The 19,309-nt window shown below is 41.0% G+C and overlaps 1 protein-coding gene across 6 annotated transcripts in view; it reads right to left on the bottom strand.

Annotated features, from left to right (window-relative positions):
• The window catches only part of SYNE2 (spectrin repeat containing nuclear envelope protein 2), a 315,251-nt gene that overhangs the window by 36,216 nt on the left and 259,726 nt on the right, over positions 1-19,309 (bottom strand). For all 6 annotated transcript variants that reach the window (XM_078053796.1, XM_078053797.1, XM_078053799.1 and 3 more), the window contains 7 exons: positions 18,987-19,081; positions 16,946-17,180; positions 12,950-13,144; positions 10,806-10,931; positions 5,179-5,334; positions 2,941-3,099; positions 1,709-1,875 (listed from right to left, as the gene is read on the bottom strand). In XM_078053796.1, coding sequence (XP_077909922.1) covers positions 1,709-1,875; positions 2,941-3,099; positions 5,179-5,334; positions 10,806-10,931; positions 12,950-13,144; positions 16,946-17,180; positions 18,987-19,081 — 1,133 coding nt within the window. The remainder of the gene's footprint in view (positions 1-1,708; positions 1,876-2,940; positions 3,100-5,178; positions 5,335-10,805; positions 10,932-12,949; positions 13,145-16,945; positions 17,181-18,986; positions 19,082-19,309) is intronic.

Genomic DNA, 19,309 nt, shown 5'->3' with positions numbered 1-19,309 from the left:
CTTATTTGGGTTACTGCCATGGATTTATATAGATTTTTTTTTTCAACTGGCACAAAGAGAAGTCAAATTCAGCCCAGCCTACGCTGCCAGCCAAATCACCCTAATATTTGTCTTCAGCAGGCCTTCGACTGCTAAAGAACCATGAATGACTCAGACTTTATTTAAGAGGCCAAGTCTTCAGTTGAGATTGAAGGTCTTTTAAGCTTTAGCTTAAACCTACCTCTCTAGCTTCAACTCCTATATTTGAACCAATGGAGCTTCTTGTCATTTCCTGAAAGACTTCCATGCTGCTCTATCTCTGTACCTTTTTTAAAAAAGATTTTACTTATTTATTTAAGAGAGAACATGAGAGCATGAGCAGGGGGAGGGGCAGGGGTCGGATCCCAGGACCCTGGGATCATGACCTGAGCTGAAGGCAGACACTTAACCAACTGAGCCACCCAGGCGCCCCATCTCTGTACCTTTTTGCTCACAACAAACGTCTGTCTCTGCCACCAGTAATGTTCAAGGATCCCAACCTCTCGCTCAGGACCATCTGGTAACACCCCTCTTCTGTAAGGCTCTCCTAATCCCCACCCCCACTCCAGGAGACGAGCTCTGAGCTCTCAAACCACTTGGCTTTACAGCTGCTCCCATTAATGTAATTGACTCATCTTACTTCCTGTCTGTAAATTCTCATCGCACTTAACCTGGCGCCCTTGCTGATTGAACCAGGTTCACTTATAGTTTACAGTAACAATGAGGTCAAGGAAATAAATGCCAAATTATTAAGAGTATCTTATTTTCATTACTCCCTAATTCTTCATTCTCCTTACAGGTTCTCCTGTATATTCTGCTTTATATGTGTGTTCAAAACACCTAAACACACTGTTATGGCAAAGACTCACTCAGCCGGGATAAACACAAAGCTGCATGGATGGTCCCAGAGCTGAGTGACCATTTTTTCCTATGTCAGGTTGCACGTGAAAAACACTTTGGTTGGGGGTCTGTCTTTGGAGAGAGAATTTGAAGACAAAAGGCCCTTAAAAGCTTTGGGGGGGCATCACCTTCATTAATTTGTGAGGGGAGATAAAATTACCAGTCTTATTTCTGATACGGTTGGCCCTAGAGAATTTAGCTTTGATTTGTGGCCACAGACATGTGTCTTAAGTCCACATCTTAGGACCAGATGCCCAGTGGGGCCTGGCATGCTGAGCACACACTTGTGGAGGACCCCTGCCTCGAGTGTGCCAAACCCCTGCAGTGGGGGCAGGGCAGTGGGGGACCTGCAGACCAGCATCTAGAAATCAGGCCTGTGTCCTGACCTACTTACATTGGCACATACAAGCAGGAATAGGCAGGCAGGATTTCATTTGGGGGACATGCAAATCCTAAAGCAGAGTTAAAATCTCTAAATAGTACCTCCTCAAGGATCTCTTCTCTAGTTAAATCTCCAACTCTCATTTAAACCTAGCTTCATGCAAAATTTTAAGCTAAAGAAAAAAATACTAAAGCGTGATATACTATAATATAATCTTCCTAAAATGTTGAAATAAGAATTTCCACTCATTTTTTACCAAATTTTGCCTTTCTAAGCTTATAAAACTGCTGGATTGCCTTCAAGCACGACTGAGCTCAGTTTTGAGCTGTGAGCTTGAGCTCAGTTTCTAGATCTGTGAAGTAAGCACTGTACCCGCGGAATAGGAGTAACTCGTAGGCCACTCCTCACCTCGATCCAATGACGTCAAAGAGGTGCTGCCAGTGGTCGCTGACTCTGTGGAGCTTGTCCTCGATCTCAGCTGCTCTTGTCTTGTTGCTGGCCTCCATCAGCTGGTCACCCATCTGCTTTAACTGTAACTTGTTTTCACTGAACAAGTTTATCTCTTCTATGCAGTCCTGGGAAAGGCACCAAAATACAAAGCCTCAGTTACTACTGAAAACTCATTTCTTCGCCAGTCACAAGCATACAGCTGCCTCTTGAAATTTAAAAAAAAAAAAAATTCAAAAACTTCACACCTGTTAATGCAACTCGTCAGTGAGGAGCTAACGAGTCAAACAACGCCCACTTGGCACATGTGTAATGTGTAAGGCAGCAGTTACTTTTTTTTTTTTTTTTTAAAGTAGGCTCCATGCCCTGAGATCAAGAGCTGAGCTGAGATCAAGAGTCAAATGCTACCCAGGTGCCCCCAGTAGTTACTTTCTTAATTCAGTAGCCTTGGTTTCCCCTCCCAGATTTGTTCTAATCTAACCTACTGGGTTACCGAGGACAACAGAGTATAACTAAATTAACCTATATCATCACTAAGTGCCATTTTGGATGACTGCACCAAGAATCCACCCCCCCCTTTAAGATTTTATTTATTTATTTGAGAGAGAGTGAGCAAGCAAGAGAGAGCACATGAGCAGGGGGAGAGGGAGAGGGAGAAGCGGACTCCCCTGCCAAGCAGGGAGCCCAACGCAGGGCCAGATCCCAGAACACTGGGATCATGCTCTCTGAGCCAAAGGCAGATGCTCAATCGACTGATCCACCCAGGCGCCCCGACAATGCTCTTTCTGCCCTTCCCTGTGGCACCTGGTGGCCATTTCAGATTTATAAACCCAGTTGCCGCCGGCCCCTCCCCTTTGGCGAGGAGAGCTCCTTCATAGTAGCCACCAGAAGCCGTAAGTCGCTGGGGGTGTAACCTGATGCTTAAGCTGATAAGAGCCCCTGCTCTGGCCAGACTTCCCGAGAGAAAGCACAGAAAGCACAGTGCCCCCCCTGGAATGGTCCCACACTTCCCATCTCTCTGGAATCCTCACCAGCTTTTCTCTAAGAAGGAATAAAGATAGTGAGAAAGGCTCTTCATATTTCTGCAATGTTATAGAAATGGATCTATAACGTTATGCCACTTTGAGCCTGTGAGCAAGAGCGGGGAGTTCCGTGGTAGTCATAAGTGCAATCATCGGGGTACTCCTGCTTACCTTCTGTAACTTCTCAATCATTTCTTCAATACTAATATCTGCTGTCTGTAGAACTTTGTTTTCCATCTGCACCAGCCATGCGCACAACTCTTTATTTTTTTCATTGAACACAATCCATGAATTGAGTCTGTCTTCAATCTCCTGTTTGCGTATAGCCACCTAGAAATGAAAATGCATTTGGCAGCTGAATATAGGCAGGTAGGAAAACATTTCCTTTTCCTTCCCCCCTATTAAAAAGACTAGGAATTTCATTCATTTTCATCAGTAACCCTACAGACTTAAATCACTGTTTACCTAATACCTAGGGTTCAACATCAATAGTTACACCTTTGATAAGTGCCATAAAAAGCAACAAAATAAAGATTGTGTCTAAAGTGTAACTTACCAAAAGAATTCAGTTTTATCCAATGCATATCTATTATTACCAGGTTATATTAAAAATTAGAAACAGGGAAGGTTAAATACATTAAACATCACCCAGATTTCTTCTGATCCTTGTTCTTTCAACATGCATTTACTGATGGCCTGCTACATGCTCATTTACAGTTTTATGACCCAAATCTTTTTACCTGTTTAAACATGATCAAGTCCTTATTCCTATTTAAGACCAATGTCCTGCCTATTTAACTTAAAAACTGTAATCTAGGTCACAACATAAATCTAACATATGTAATGCAAATGGACTACAAAATTGAAGTTATTTCAATATTTTAGTGGTAGATTTCAAAAATAAAGCAAAATAAAATAAAAAACAAATGCATATCACTCATTTAATCTATCCTCCCATTATGCACTATGGCTTTAGATGGAAACTATGGAAATGGAACCAAATACTAGTCTGTAGTAAGCAGGCTGACCCCAAATACCCAATACTCCATTATACATCAGCAACCCCTAAGCTGGCTTCCACAAAGCCTCTTCCCTCCTTAAAAGGTTCAAATTTACAACTTAAATATAAATTTAAAGAATGCAAATCAGCCTTTCTAAATGGACAAAATTATTCTCAGCTCTTAAAAATCTCTAAAATCTTAGAGTTAAAAGAGTTTTGATAAAAGTTTTAACCCCCTACTTTGCAGATGGGGAAACTAAGGTGCAACTCCCTGAGGCTTTCCTGCTCTGGACAAGGAAACAAAGTGATCTTTTCAGAGTAAGGCAAAAATACCTAAGGCTTGTACATCCACCCAGCCAAATGTGTTCAGAACTATCCCTAAAAAAACAAGTTTTGTGTTTCCATTCCTAAGGGCATCTATTTATCTTAGCTTTTGAAAATCCTGGCATTTTGCACAGCGTCATTCTGATTGGTTTCCTAATGGTAACAATTAGGAACATCTGGGCCCCAGTCTCTGCTTCTGCCTTCGTTCTAGGATACTTTTCACGTATCCTAAATATTTTTTTACATAAAATATGAATAAAAATTCTAACAGAACATTTAAAATTATAGTTCATTATTAATATTAAATACTAAAACCAAGAAGGAAAAATGATTTTACTTTATTAAAATGCACCCAAAAGCATTAAAAAAATGTCAACTTTAAATAGATCTCTTAATTCACAAAAATGAGATTAAGGAATTCATTTTTCTTAGAATTTTATGTTCTTGAAACAAAGATCTATTTGAACCCTTTGGTTCCCTCCTGTCACAAACATGTACTGTATCGGACTATAACCACGATCTCATTTTTAATAAGTAGAAGGGATCCACTGAGATACTAAGTGCAGCTGTTGATCCTTTCTTTTAGAGTTTTGAAAAAAGCCAACTACTTGAAAGAAACATCGGATTGCACGAGAACAGAGTTCTCAGATAAAACACCCCTGTGCGGGGCACTAAGGATGCCTGCTGTTTGTTGGGCCCAGAGAGATACTGCCCTAAGGCCAGACGAGACCTCTTTGCTGAAGTCCTGATTCTGATATCCCGATGGGAACTTGTCATCTACACAACAGAGGGAGCTGAGTGCTCACAGCTGCTCGTAATAGCAATCCCCCCCCCGCCCCTATCTAAGGTGAGTTTTTAAAAAGCTTATTAAAAGTGTACAAAGTACCAGCACTGAGCCCTGGAGAAACAAAGGGTCAAATCTGTTACCCCACGGTGCTGCCTTCTAAAGGGACAGCAGCGGGCCCGGGCTCCAACTGCAAAGGGCCTCCGGTTCAATGAAATTAAGCCCCTTTCTACTTTGTCTGGCCTTCGGAGACATTTCAATAAACTCCAGAACAGCCGTGCCCTGCAGTTAACTGACTTACTCTTAAGCAGAGATCCTCCCATTGTCTGTGCAAATGCTCTGTTTGCTCTTCCAAAACCATCACGTCCTCCACAAGAATGTGCTGGGTTAAGTCGGTCTTCATAGTGTGAAGTTCTTTCAAGTTCTGAGTCCAGTTGCCCAAAGACTTCTCTAGTTCCTGCATTTAACACAGGGGGGGGGGGGTGGAATCACTCCAACTCAAGCTGCTGCTGTTTCCAAACCTGTAGGCTAATCTTTTGATTGGACTCTGGGGGAGGGGCGGGGGAAGGGGAGCGGGGGAGGGGGCGGGACGTTCTGAACGAGAAACAGCCCAAGGCAGCGGCTGCTCTTTCTTCACCACCTTTTTCTCAAAAGAAAACTTTTCCACCTTTATTTTCATTTCCTCAGGTAGTTCACATTTTTATATAATTAGTTCTGTTTTAAAAACATGTAGGTCTTTACCTATATTGAGAAGAAATTATTTTTGTAGTCTAGCAACAATCTCACACACACACTTTTTTAAAGATTTTATTTATTTATTTGACAGAGACATAGCGAGAGAGGGAACACAAGCAGGGGAGAGCGGGAGAGGGAGAAGCAGGCTCCCCACTGAGCAGGGAGCCTGATGCGGGGCTGGATCCCAGGACCCTGGACCATGACCTGAGCCAAAGGCAGATGCTTAACGACTGAGCCACTGAGGCACCCCCCCCCACTTTTAATTCTGAAACTACGTTACAGAAATGTTGTATAAAGTGTGATTTTCCATCTTAAAAAAAAAAACAAAAAAAAACCCTAAGAAATGCATTGTTGCTACCATGACAATCATAACAACAGCTTCTGTCTAAAGGGGATTATTTTGGTTAAGTTTCAAAAAGAATGAGTATAATGGAAGAAAAAAATAAATTCTTCCCTAATAACTGACAGAACTTGGTTAGCAGAAAATCTCTCTGGTCATGGAAACCACTGTTATTTAAAATGTGTCAGATTTAAACTTTTTGATTTCTAGGACTTGAGAAAATTGCTTTCACAACAGGAACGTGCTAGAACGAGTACTCAAGAGTCTTCCAGATTCTTATTGTGCTCACAATTCTTCATTCTCTGGCACGTTTTAAGGATCTCCGCCTATTGCAACAGAAAGAAGACTCTTCGGGGTGGCAACAATAAAAGTGTGTTAATTCTGACTGATTTTCAGAGTCCTAAAAGCGACACTGGCATGATCACATAACTTGAGGACAAAAATTTACATTCAGTAAAATGGCCCAGAGAATTCTCTTTCAAGGTTGCATGGAGATTCAGAGATACCTTTATCAGAAGAAAAATCATCACTTTATACTTTTTTTTTTAAATTTTAAAGATTTTATTTATTTGTCAGAGAGAGAGACAGAGCACAAGCAGGGGGAGCGGCAGGCAGAGGGAGAAGCAGGCTCCCGGCTGAGGAAGGAGCCCGATGTGGGACTTGATCCCAGGACTCTGGGATCGTGACCTGAGCCGAAGGCAGCCGCTTAACCGACTGAGCCACCCAGGCGTCCCCCACTTCATACTCTTGTTACCTAGTTTTACCCTCATGATTCTAGTAGAGTGGATGAGAGCAGATTCTGTGTGGAACACTTTCACTGGCTACAGAATATAAAGGGGACGACTCACAGGTGGAAGGGTGCTACTCACTGACTTAAAACGAGAGACCCCCAAGACCACGGAGCTTCATGCAGCATTCCCCGGTCTGGTGGCAGGAAGCTCAGCCTGTCCAAGGCCCTGCTCACCAGTGTAGGCTCAGCTGCCTACACAGTAGGGAGGCCTGTTTCTGTTTTCCATAGCCAGGTTTAAATTGATTTGGTTTGGATACTTGGTTTCTTCCTATGACTGAAAGGATAATTAACAGGTGTAGAACTTTTGAATATGGACTTTTTTTTTTAAAGATTTTATTTGTCAGAGAGACAGAGAGAGAGAGAGAGAGAGACAGGGTGAGCAAGCACAAGCAGGGGGAGCGGCAGGCAGAGGGAGAAGCAGGCTCCCCACTGAGCAAGGAGCCCGATGTGGGATTTGATCCCACATGACCTGAGCCAAAGGCAGACGTTTAACTGCCTGGGCCACCCAGGCGTCCCGAATATGGACATTTTTATAATTCTTAATAAATATTGCCAAATTACATTTTAAGAGGAATGATCATCTCCACATACTTTCTGGAGTTTTATATATATATACATATATATATGTATGGAGATATATATATATGTTTAGACAACTTTAATATATATAATGATTAGTTATTATTTAAATTTGTATTTCTTTATTTCACCCTGATGCGTCCACAAATATATTTAGTTAATTCCTACTTACACTTCCAGATCTCAGACACAAAGGTAGTTCCTCAGAGGAGCTTTCTCGGACTCATCAGTTGTTTGACCACATGAAGTGAAGCAGCACAGTCCTTGACTGGACTCGGACACAGCATGGCGGCATTAAAACCTCCGCCTGTGCCCTCACTTACCAGGGGGGTTGTCAAGTCCCATTTTTCACCTTACCATTTGGGTAAAAACAGGACCAAAAAATGAATGTGTAGCTATATAAATATTGGCCTGTATATGCATAGACCATCTTTGGAAGAATATACAACAAATGGGTAACACTGGGACCCCAGGGTGGCTCAGTCGGTTGAGCAACTGGCTCTTGGTTTCAGCTCAGGTCATGATCTCAGGGTCTGGGGATCAAGCCCCACATTGGGCTCCACCCTCAGCGCTGAGTCTGCTTAAGAGCCTCTCCCTCTACCCCTCCCCCACCCCCTAAAATAAATAAATCTTTAAAAAAATATTTGTTGACTGCCTGAATTAGAATTTAATACATGCTAAAGAAGGACTCATAAATCAGTGGTGAACGAAAAGACCCTTCTCTGAAGGATGCTAGAAAAATTGCTGGCTTGGAATAAAACAATTAGATTAAAAAAAAAAAACACAAAAACAAATTGGTAACACTGATTGCTTTTGTGGAGAGGAACCAATGGGAGAAAGAATTTTCATGTATGCCTCTTGCACCTTCTGAATTTTGAACCATGTGACAATATTACTAACTGAACAATTATTTTAAAAATAAAACTGTCCCCCGAGCTCAATCATTTGACAAGTCTTATAAACACAGATGTCCACTAGACCAATTTTGGTAACAGTGAAAAGCTAGTATGTAATGAAGTGCTAGTCTATATGTCAACTTAGATGTAATGAGAATGTCATCTTCTGAGAAGGAGAGTAAAGCTCAGATGGTCAAATGGTTGGTGTATCTCTCCCAAGTGACTCAGGGGTGATAAACACTCTCCTAGACAGGATTCGGGTTACTTGAGTTCTTTTTGGAATATGGTCATGGGATCAGTGAACTCAATGCTCTTGGTCTCTCTTCCTGATTTTTCCACTGAGAGATAGAACACTGAGGCTGTAGAAGCTGAAAAGATCCCACTGGAAGCTGAAGAGTGTGACACTTGGGAAATACTATGCCTTCTTAGGAGTTTACAGTTCACATTCTGCACTGGTTTCTAGACTTTATGGAAGGAAACTCTATGTGTCAACTGAGAGTATGATTCCAAATTTTCTCCACTGTCCCTGACATCTAGATCTACTAAAGATGTAGAGATCATAAAAATGTTGAAAATTAGGGATAGGTAGGAATTTTCTTAACCTAATAAAGCCATCATCAGCAAATACCATATTTAGTGGTAAAATGTCAGAATTATTCTCTTTAAAATCAGGAATGACATGAAGGAGCCACCTATCAATTATACTAAAAAATGTTCTGGAGGTACTGACCAGTATAGAAAGAACAGGAAAAAAATATATAGAAAGAAAGGAAGAAACAAAAGAAGAGTCATTTTTCACAGATGGTGACTGTCTACATAGACACCTAAAAAATTATGCAAATTATTGGATTTTAGCAAGATGACTGAATATAGTATCAACCAAAAGTTATTATTTCTAGGCACCAGTGATAAATAGAAAATATAATTAGAAAAAGTATTTTCAACAGTGTCAAAAATAACATGCCAAGAAAGAAATCTAATAAAAGATGTATAGTACTAAAGAAAATTATACATCATTATTGAACATGACTAAAAGGAGAGAAACATGCCATCTGCAGGAACAGGAGTATTCAGTAACAAAAAGATGCTCATTTTCCCCAATGTATCTATAAATTTGATACTATTCCACTAAAACTCTTATCAGGACTTTGCCTAGTTTGACAAACTGCTTCTAAATGTTGTGGAAGATCGAAGACCCAAGGACATCCATACGCATGTGGGAGAACAAAGTAGGAGTACACATCACGCCTGAAATGAGGATTTGTTATTTTAAAAAAAGCTCAGTAATCAAGATAATTTGATATAAAGGCTGAGGTAAGCAAATCAACAGAATAGAGCCCCAAGAAAAAAATCCCACATATATGGCAACTTGATATTTGACACTGGAGAATGGGCACCAGGACGATGGTCATCCATGTGATTTTCCATTATGAGTAAATTAAAAATTGGATCTTTACCTCAAAACATATGCAAAAATCAATTCTTAAATGAATAAGGATATAAATGTACAAAACAAAACTTGAAAATGTAGGCATGTATCTATGACTTTAGTGTGGAGTAATGGCACTGCTTATACAAGGTTGAAAAACAAAAGTAATACTTCTATATTTCATTGAGAGCTACACGCGCATGTAGGAAAACTATAAAGTAGTGCACGTGAATGATAAAACACTTCATTCAGGGTTGTGGGTCCCTCTGGGGAGGGGAAGTACACTGGGGATTATGCAGGGCGTGTCAACTGTATTTGAAATGTTTTATTTTTTCAGCTGGGTGATGGTTTCGTGGCAGTTTGTCATATTATTTGTTATGTTGGAAATTTTTTCCATGTTGGAGTATTTTTACAATGAAGAAAAAAGATGCAGACTGAAGCACACTAATTTCCAGCATAGCTTGAAGGATGAGAATACTCATTTCTTCCTAATTTTTTCAGTTTGATTCCTGATCAAGATAAAAGATCATTCCATTTGACTCTGGATGTTTTTTAAACATCAAACCTGCAGATAGGGAAGAGAGGTGAGTTGTCCCTGACCTGGGAATTTTACCGGTCCAAACTCCTATTCATTCTTCTGCAAAAATCTTCAGCAAAGGCCTAAAATACCCAGGAATAATTGCCAGTGTTGTATCAACTAGGCAGAATATAGTTTGGAAGGTTTTATAAAAATGTTATATTTGAGCAAAAAGTCCAACCGCTTGGCTTCTAAAAAATGAATTCTATAGTAATACTTTACTCTCTTTTCAAACACAAGGTCATTCGTTAAGGGAACAGGTTTCAGTGTAATCTCAAAGGGCACACGTTATATTACAGAGGAGAGAAACAGAAAGAGGACCTGGAGGAGAACTCCCCTCCCCCAATTCCTAAGAAGAATTTCTGCAAGTCTTTCTCGTATTCACACATGGATCTCAAAGAGCATCCATTCCAATTGCTTTGGAGACCAGGATGTTTTTTTTTTGACAGAAGACAGGCAAAATGTTTTCTGACTGAACATGGAAACACAGTTTCAACACAGAATAGAAAGGCAAACAAACACTTCAACTTCTCTCAAAAGCAGTAAGTGATTATCTTGAACCCCCTTCCCAGCTTTCAATACCTTAATCAGCTCTTTTTCTCTGTGGAGGTCCTCATGAAGTTCTGGAAGAGGATCTCTACTTTGTGCCTTTAAAACTTGCAGCCTGCTTTTCAACTCCTTGATTTTCTTTTCACACTGGTCCCAGGTCTATTTGAAAACAGTATTAAAATTGGTAAGTACTTTGCTTTTTAAGAATGAATTGTAGGGGCGCCTGGGTGGCTCAGTCATTAAGAATGAATTGTAGAAACAGAATAACTCATTTAATCCACTCCAATAAATGTGTTTTTGTAAATCACACAGAAACCCAGTTCCTTGTCTTGAGCAGCCTGGTCTAAAAGCAGAATATCTCTGGCGCAGCTTTATGTGTGGCTCAACTATTGAGTTGACTGGCTTTTGCTTCGAAATATTTCTTCTTCCTTCCCTATATCCTCAATCTATCTAATCTTATTCCTATTTCAGTTTTGGGAAAGTTCACGTTTTGGGGTGGGGGGAGTTCACATTTAAAAGGCTACTATTAAGGATTAATTTTTAACATTGACAGTCTTGGGCACACACTATAATACCAGCATAAAGCAAAAGCCCTCAACTACTCTTCTTGTCTTCTTGTCTCACGTCATCCCTCTGCTCTCTCTTTCTTGAAGTAGCCTGGCTTCAGGGACCCTTTCACAGTGAAACTTCACTCGACATTTCTCACCACTGAGATTGCCACCTTCTGCTTAGAGCACTTTACAGTTTACCAAAGCCTTCTCAACTTCATTATCTCACTGTAATTATAATAATCTTAGGAGACACACAGGGCTTCACATTTTAAAATGTGAAAACTGAGGCTCAGAGAAAACTGGCCAAGGACATGCGGTCAGAAGCAGACCAGTCAAGGGTTGATCTGAGGACGCAGTCCAGCCCCCGCCCCCACCCCCGCAATGCCATTCTTTCACACCATCTCTCTTCCTTTAACCTTCTATTATGGAGAAAACAGTTGCCTGCATTTCCAAGTTCAGAATATTTATAATGGATTCATTGGGATAAATTTCTAGTCCTGAGGTTACTAAAAGTAGACAAACATGAAGTCAAACACTATCTTATTCCTCAGTACAGCTTATACCTAAACACGCCTGGGTTGGCCTTATTCTACAGTAACGCAGAATTCACAGAAGGGGAAGTCACTTGTCTAGCAACATCAACTCTCTGCAACACAACCAAGAGGAAAGTGGAGAGAGGAACAAAACTGAGTCCTTATTTCTGCCTCCAAACCATTAGCTACCTTTACCACCATGTTTTACAACCAGGGCAAAATGCTCGACAAATACTTGCTAGTTAATGAATTTCACATAGCCCATATACCAAATAAAATTCAGATACTTTACTCATAGGACAGATGTTCAGGCCCTAACTCAGCACATACTTATTCTTTACTCAAAAAAGACAAAAAAACAAAAACCAAAACTATCTCTGAGAAGCTTGGTTATCTGGATTTGGTACACGTACAACAGATCAGGAAGGAAAGTGGGCCATAAGGAGTAGGTATGCTCAGAGAAACAAAAATTAAGCAGAGGCCACTTTTAAATAATGTGTAGAGAAGAAAATAAAAGAAAAACAATAAAAACCACAAAATTACTCGGAGAGCATAGCTGTGTAGGGCCTTAGGTTCAAAGCACCTCAGAGTCCTTAAGAACATCTTGGTATATTTTAGGATAACAAAAATAATTCTTTTCCCAACAATGGCACAGAATAAAACATTTTGGTTCTTGAAAATATAATCATAAATTATCTGGGAAATTCTTACATGTGCTTATGTGGAAAGGCACATTCTCTGACGACAGAAGAAGTATCACTGTGTTTATTTTCATGTACTATGCCCAAGGACAGACCACATGTGGAACATTAGCTTTGTATATAGAACTGCCATGGAACACAACTACACTTCCTATTTCGTAAAAGTGGATATAAAATAGAACCTCAAGTATTTATATACTTAACATCGAGCTTTTTCAATGCTCTATTATTATTTTACAGTAAGTAACTGGCATGATTCATGGATTAGGATTCAAGGTCCCTTGGAAAACTTACAATACTGTGATTTCCTAAAATCATGCCCATTTTTGCCCAGCAAACAAAAACTCCATGTACTGCAGCTGAATATCCTCAAGAGTAAATGGTGAGTTTACCTCTACATTGTTCTGCAACTGTTTAATCAGCTCTCCTACGTGGAGCTCTGTGTCCTTCCAGTTGTCCCAAAGTTGACTGATTTTCTTGTCAATCAACTCTTTAGTTTCCAGGTTAGCTGTGTTCAGTAACTTCTCCCCAGCTTCTAAGGTTAGTTCAAAGGTAGTTTGCCGTCTCTGAAAATGAATTTCTTTACTCTAAAAAGAAAAAAAAAGTGATTTCCTTAAGCCTCTGATATGATCAAAATGTGATTGTATGCATTTGTGAACGTTCCCTTCAGAGCTTTTCCTACTAACAAATGTTAGATATAAATTAGGCAAATGAGATTAGAATGCGTGCACATGCACATACAGACACATACACACACCTAAGGCTCATGTTTTACACTACTACACACTACACCAAATAATGCATTCTTAAGATAATTTCCAATAGTGGAAAGAGCCAAGATGTCCATCAATAGATGAATGGATAAAGAAGATGTGGTATATATATACAATGGAATATTATGCAGCCATCAAAAGGAATGAGATCTTGCCATTTGCAACGACGTGGATGGAACTGGAGGGTATTATGCTGAGCGAAATAAGTCAAACAGAGAAAGACATGTATCATATGACCTCACTGATATGAGGAATTCTTAATCTCAGGAAACAAACTGAGGGTTGCTGGAGTGGGGGGTGGGGTGGGAGGGATGGGGTGACTGGGTGATGGACACTGGGGAGGGTATGTGCTCTGGTAAGCGCTGTGAATTGTGCAAGACTGTTGAATCTCAGATCTGTACCTCTGAAACAAATAATGCAATAGATGTTAAGAAAGAAAAAAAGAAGAAGAAGAATGTAGCAGGAGGGGAAGAATGAAGGGGGGGAAATCGGAGGGGGAGAAGAACCATGAGAGACGATGGACGCTGAAAAACAAACTGAGGGTTCTAGAGGGGAGAGGGGTGGGAGGATGGGTTAGCCTGGGGATGGGTATTGAGGAGGGCACGTTCTGCATGGAGCACTGGGTGTTATGCACAAACAATGAATCATGGAACACTATATCTAAAACTAATGATGTAATGTATGGGGATTAACATAACAATAAAAAAATTAAAAAAAAAAGATAATTTCCAATAGCTGTTAAGAGATAACATTCTTAGTGTAATGATCAGAAGCATAGAGAAATAAAAAATATACTTCAACGAATAAGAGCCTACAAGATAAATGGATTAAAAGTATTGAGAAAATAACTGGAGTATTAGACCTGAAATTAAGAGCAAATACCCATTACCACTGTATAAGAGTCAGATTACTCCTAACCCACAAGAACAGAATGTGCACACTATGCTAAACAGTTATAAAAGAAGGAGAGAACAAATAAAAAAGGTAAAATATAAAAAATATCCACTTGAACTTATTATGGGCACTTAAACATAAGCATTAATATATGCATTAAAGGGACAGCTTTAAAACAGTCCATTTGAATATCATGCTGGCTCTATTTTAAAGGGACTAAAACTACCTATTTACACTACAAAAATGAAGTTAAAAACTTTTAAACCGACTCCTACTTCCAAAAGCATTTGGTTTCAGGAGGAAAAAAAAATTAGTTTTTTCCTATTCTAGATATGATTTCCTTCATCTTCAAATTTCTCAAGGGAGACATAATGTAGGCATTTTCCAAAATGGAAACGGATACTAAAAAAACAATCAACAGAGCATTGATTTACAAAGGTATCTGAGAATACCTGATATAACCCAATGCAAAGGAGAAAAGCAGACTGTACTCTTGGGAACAGATACAAATAAGAGAAACTGCAACTCAATGAATATACGGGCACTCCACACTTGTCTTTCCAGCATATGGAATTGCTTGACATAGCCAAATAAACAGACATCTATTAGGCATTTTAAGCTTCTCAAAAGATCTGCTTTTCTTCCACTCTTCCTCGACTTGGTCAACAGCACACTGTTCACCAAAATGCTCAAGCCAAAACCCTAGAGCCATCTTGATTTAGATTTTTATTTATCGGCCACATCTAAACCATTAGCAAGCCTTGTAAATTCTATTACAAACATAACCTTTTTTATATTTACTATGATCATCCTTTTCTTATCCATCGTAACAATTATCCAAGACTGTAGAAATGGCCTCCTAACTGGTTATGGCAGACTGTATTTTTCACAAAACGCAACAATATTCCCAGTCTGGCATGCTCTTCTAGAACCTTGCCACTCCCATCAAGCAGTGGTGCCTCTGTCCCCTTCTGTTGATCCTGTGTGAGCACGTATGATGGCCTTGATTAACAAAGGATAGCAGAAGTGATTTCTGTGACTTCTGAGGCTAGGTCTAGAAGGCAATATAAGCTTCTCCCTGGATCTCTTTCTTGGGACATGTACCTTTGAAGCCAGTGAGCTGCCATATAAAAAGTCTAGCTACCAGAAGCCTCCATGTGGGGAGACCACAGGAGAATGATGCTGAGTATTTCCGGCTTAAGTGCTAGACATGAAAGTGAGTGAGCCTTCAGATGAGTCCAGCTCCCACCACCATCTGATTGAATCTTCCTGAGATACCATAAGCAAGAACCACCTAACTGAGCCTTGTCAACCCCCAGAACTGTGAGAGATAATGATCAATGATTGTTGTTACCAAGGAAGAAATACATAATGCCCTGGGATTCCTGCCTCTATTCTGGCTCCTCTACAATCTATCATAATCTCTCAGACAGCCAGAGGATCTTCAAAAAATACAAAAGGTATCATGCTGCCCCCTCTTCCAACTGAAACTCTTCAAAAGCTTCCTATTACAGCAAGACTATAACCTGGCTACCACACTTCAAAGTGCTCCTCCCGCCCGCCTCTCAAAGTCACTCTCTACCACGCTGCTGCCTCCCTGGCCGTACTCCATTTACACTAGCCTTCTTTCTGTTCCTCTGCTTTGTGAAGCTTGTTCCCATCTTGGGGACTTTAGGTAAGACATTCCTTTTGTCTGAAAGGCTCTTTTCCCAGATTTTTGCATGGCTGGCTCCTTCTCATCATTCAGGTTCCAGTTTAAATGTCATGTTCCTAGAGATCACCCAATCAAAAGTAGCCACCCAGCCCCTCCATTACTGGTTCTGTTTTAATTATGTACATATGCCTTATTGCAATCTGATTATTTTCTTGTTTATGGATTTGTCTGATTTCCCCGACCAATCAGACGAATTCGCATTTCCTTGTTTGTTTACTGATTTGTTTGATTGCCTGCCTGACAGCCCGGCTCTTTGTCCACACTGACTGGCACAAAGCAGGTACCCAATTGATATCTGATGACCAGATAAATGAATGCGGAGAGCACAGGACTTCAAAAGGGTGGTATTTCATTTAGCTGTGTCTCTACAGTGAAGAGTGGTTCGATAGCTAAATGGAACATGTTTTGGAGATTGCCAACTAATTACTTTAAACCAACATGCAAACAACTCTGATTGAAAACTTCGTTGCGTAAGAGCAAACTTATCTTGATGAGCACTGACTAATGCATGGAGTTGTTGAATCACTATACTGTACACCTGAAACCAATAAAACACCGTATGATAACTACATTGGAATTAAAATAAAATAAAAAAGATAAAAGAAAAAAAAAACTTTGTTGCTTACATGAATTTGCCCTTCAGAGTAAGCAGGAGTCTCCTTATAAATTACGACTCTGGTGGTCAAGTGATTCACCAGTCAGTACCTTAAAAGCTTGGGTGGTGTGAAATCTGTCACCCCAAACTTCCCCCACTCTACCCACCCATCTCCACTCCATCCCTACTCCCACAGCCCAAGAGAGCCTCACTATTTCGGGATGAACAGATAAGACTGGGTTTCCGACACCACCAGGCTGCAGACAAGGCTGGAGAGGGTCATGGGGACCCAGCTGGTCTTCCCACGTGCAGAGAGTACACGTGAACCACAACATAAAACCTGAGGAGAATGAACATCTTCCAAACAGCGACCACCCTGTAAGTCCTCACACCGCTACTGTGCACGCACTACCTTCAGCTCACGGATCAGCCTTCTGGTTTGGTGGAGGCTGTAGCAGTCCTGGCTCTTCACTGCAGACAGCAGGTGGGAGGTGTCCGTGAGGAAGCGGAGCAAGTCCTCCGCGGAGGTGGTGAAGTACCGCCACTGTCCCACCAGCCCATCGATGTCACTCTTCCTCTGCCGGAGGCTCTGGGTGGCACTCTGCCACTGGTCCTTCAGTTTTGTGAACTTTGAAATAAATTCCGGTCTTGGGAAAAACAAATGGTTAGAGAATCCCGACATCAACATGTAGAAAAAAAATCACTACCTACGCATAATAGAAACTCACGTTTGCCATTTATGGGCACAATTTACATGGGCGAAAAAAACCTTCTTAAAATCTGAGTACCATTCAATTTAAATGTGTTGGGAAACTTAGGCAGGGGCAGCAAAAGGTGTTTAGCAGGAGATATTTGCACAAGACTTGGTATTTTGCCTGCACAGTTGCATCCCTTAAACAAATTTAAGTTTTTTTTTTTTTAAGATTTTATTTATTTATTTGACAGAGAGAGACACAGCGAGAGAGCGAACACAAGCAGGGAGCCCGATGCGGGGCTCGATCCCAGGACCCCAGGATCATGACCTGAGCCGAAGGCAGACGCTTAACGACTGAGCCACCCAGGTGCCCCCAAATTTAAGCTGTTTTAGCCTACATTATGCCAAATGTTGTATGGAAAACAGAATTTTGGACCAATGGGAAACGATGAACAGGTACTGCGTAACGTCATCAATTACTCGAAGGTTGTACTTGACAAAATTTCAGCGATAAAGAACATGCTTTCCCCAACTACTCACCTAGTTCTTTTCCAGATAAATAACACCCACCACATGACAAATAAGGCCTTTTATTTATTATAGGAAAACTCATGCTTTACTGCACCGATCAAATCAAAACTAGTTTATTGTCCTGGAACAAGGACCTAGCCTGAATTTGAACTTCATAGCTAGGAAGAAATGCACCTTATATTCCTTAGTTATGCTCAAAGAAAATTCAGAGGTCTATGGGCGCCGATGGGGAGGAAAAGCCGGAGCTGTCTTCAGGACACCTACAGAAGCACTGAAGAGACCAGGCCGCCTGAGGGCTCTGCCCACCACGTGTACCGGCTGTGCGAGCAGGTTCAGCTCTTGTCACCAGGCTGGTGGAAGGGGCTCTGCTCAGCCTGACTGGCGCAGCCCAGTGATGCCAACACCATGTATGTAGCACAGAGAAATCCCTTCTCTTACAACTAGGTGACACAGCTACCCACTGGGAAGAGCTTATTATTATTATTATTATTTTTTAAAGATTTTATTTATTTATTTGACAGAGAGAGAGACAGCTAGAGAGGGAACACAAGCAAGGGGAGTGGTAAAGGGAGAAGCAGGCTTCCCGCCGAGCACGGAGCCCAATGTGGGGCTCGATCCCAGGACCCTGGGATCATGACCTGAGCCGAAGGCAGATGCTTAACCAACTGAGCCACCCAGGCACCCCTATTATTGTTTTTTTTTTAAGACTGTATTTATTTATTTGAGAGAGAGAGAGAACATGAGCAGGGGGAGGGGCAGAGGGAGAACTGAGCAGGGAGCCCGACCCGGGGCTCAACCCCAGGACCCTGGGATCATGACCCGAGCCGAAGGCAGCCGATTAACCGACTGTGCCCCCCGGGCGCCCCTTAAGAATTATTTTTTAAATAGCAAAATGTCATGAGGCTGAAGGTAGAGGAAAACACTACAGAAGAATCCTTTGGGGTAAAAACTTCATTAACTATACTTGGTGAGTGGGTACTTGCAAAGCACCCATCTACTGTCTGCTAATGTCACCCCCACTACTGTACACAAAAGTGTGACTGACCTTTCTGTGGCCACACAGCAAGTCCCCGTCCTAATAAACAGTCAGGAGACTGACCCCATGATGGTCTATCAACTGACAAGGCTGGAGGTCACTGAAGTGGTCAAGATCCACATGGTGGGAGGCCAGCTCCCACTGGGTTCCCCTCCACACACACAACCATCATGAGCCCCAGGGACAGCTTACCTCTCCTCTATTTCTGTTGTGTCCAAGAGTTGTAAGCACTGGCTGACATAAGAATCAGCAATTGTCTGGTTTATAGAAACTTCAGCTTCTAACATCTGTATAGGAGTTAAAATAGAAGATATCAGCTAGATTTCTTTTTACGAACACGGAACTTACATTTCCTATCAAAATCTAAGGTCCTAGATAGGACATGTGAGAGGATTAATTTTCAAATTATTAGAGCTTCTTTGCAAAAAATGCTCAACCATCACATCAACATCACCTGTGGATATAATCTCAGAAGCAAACAGGCCTAATAATAACCACCTAATGCCCATTGATTG

Source organism: Halichoerus grypus, chromosome 8 (genome assembly GCF_964656455.1).
Source record: "Halichoerus grypus chromosome 8, mHalGry1.hap1.1, whole genome shotgun sequence".
In the NCBI taxonomy this organism is placed as follows: Eukaryota; Metazoa; Chordata; class Mammalia; order Carnivora; family Phocidae; genus Halichoerus; species Halichoerus grypus.
This window is presented reverse-complemented; position numbering and strand designations above follow the sequence as displayed.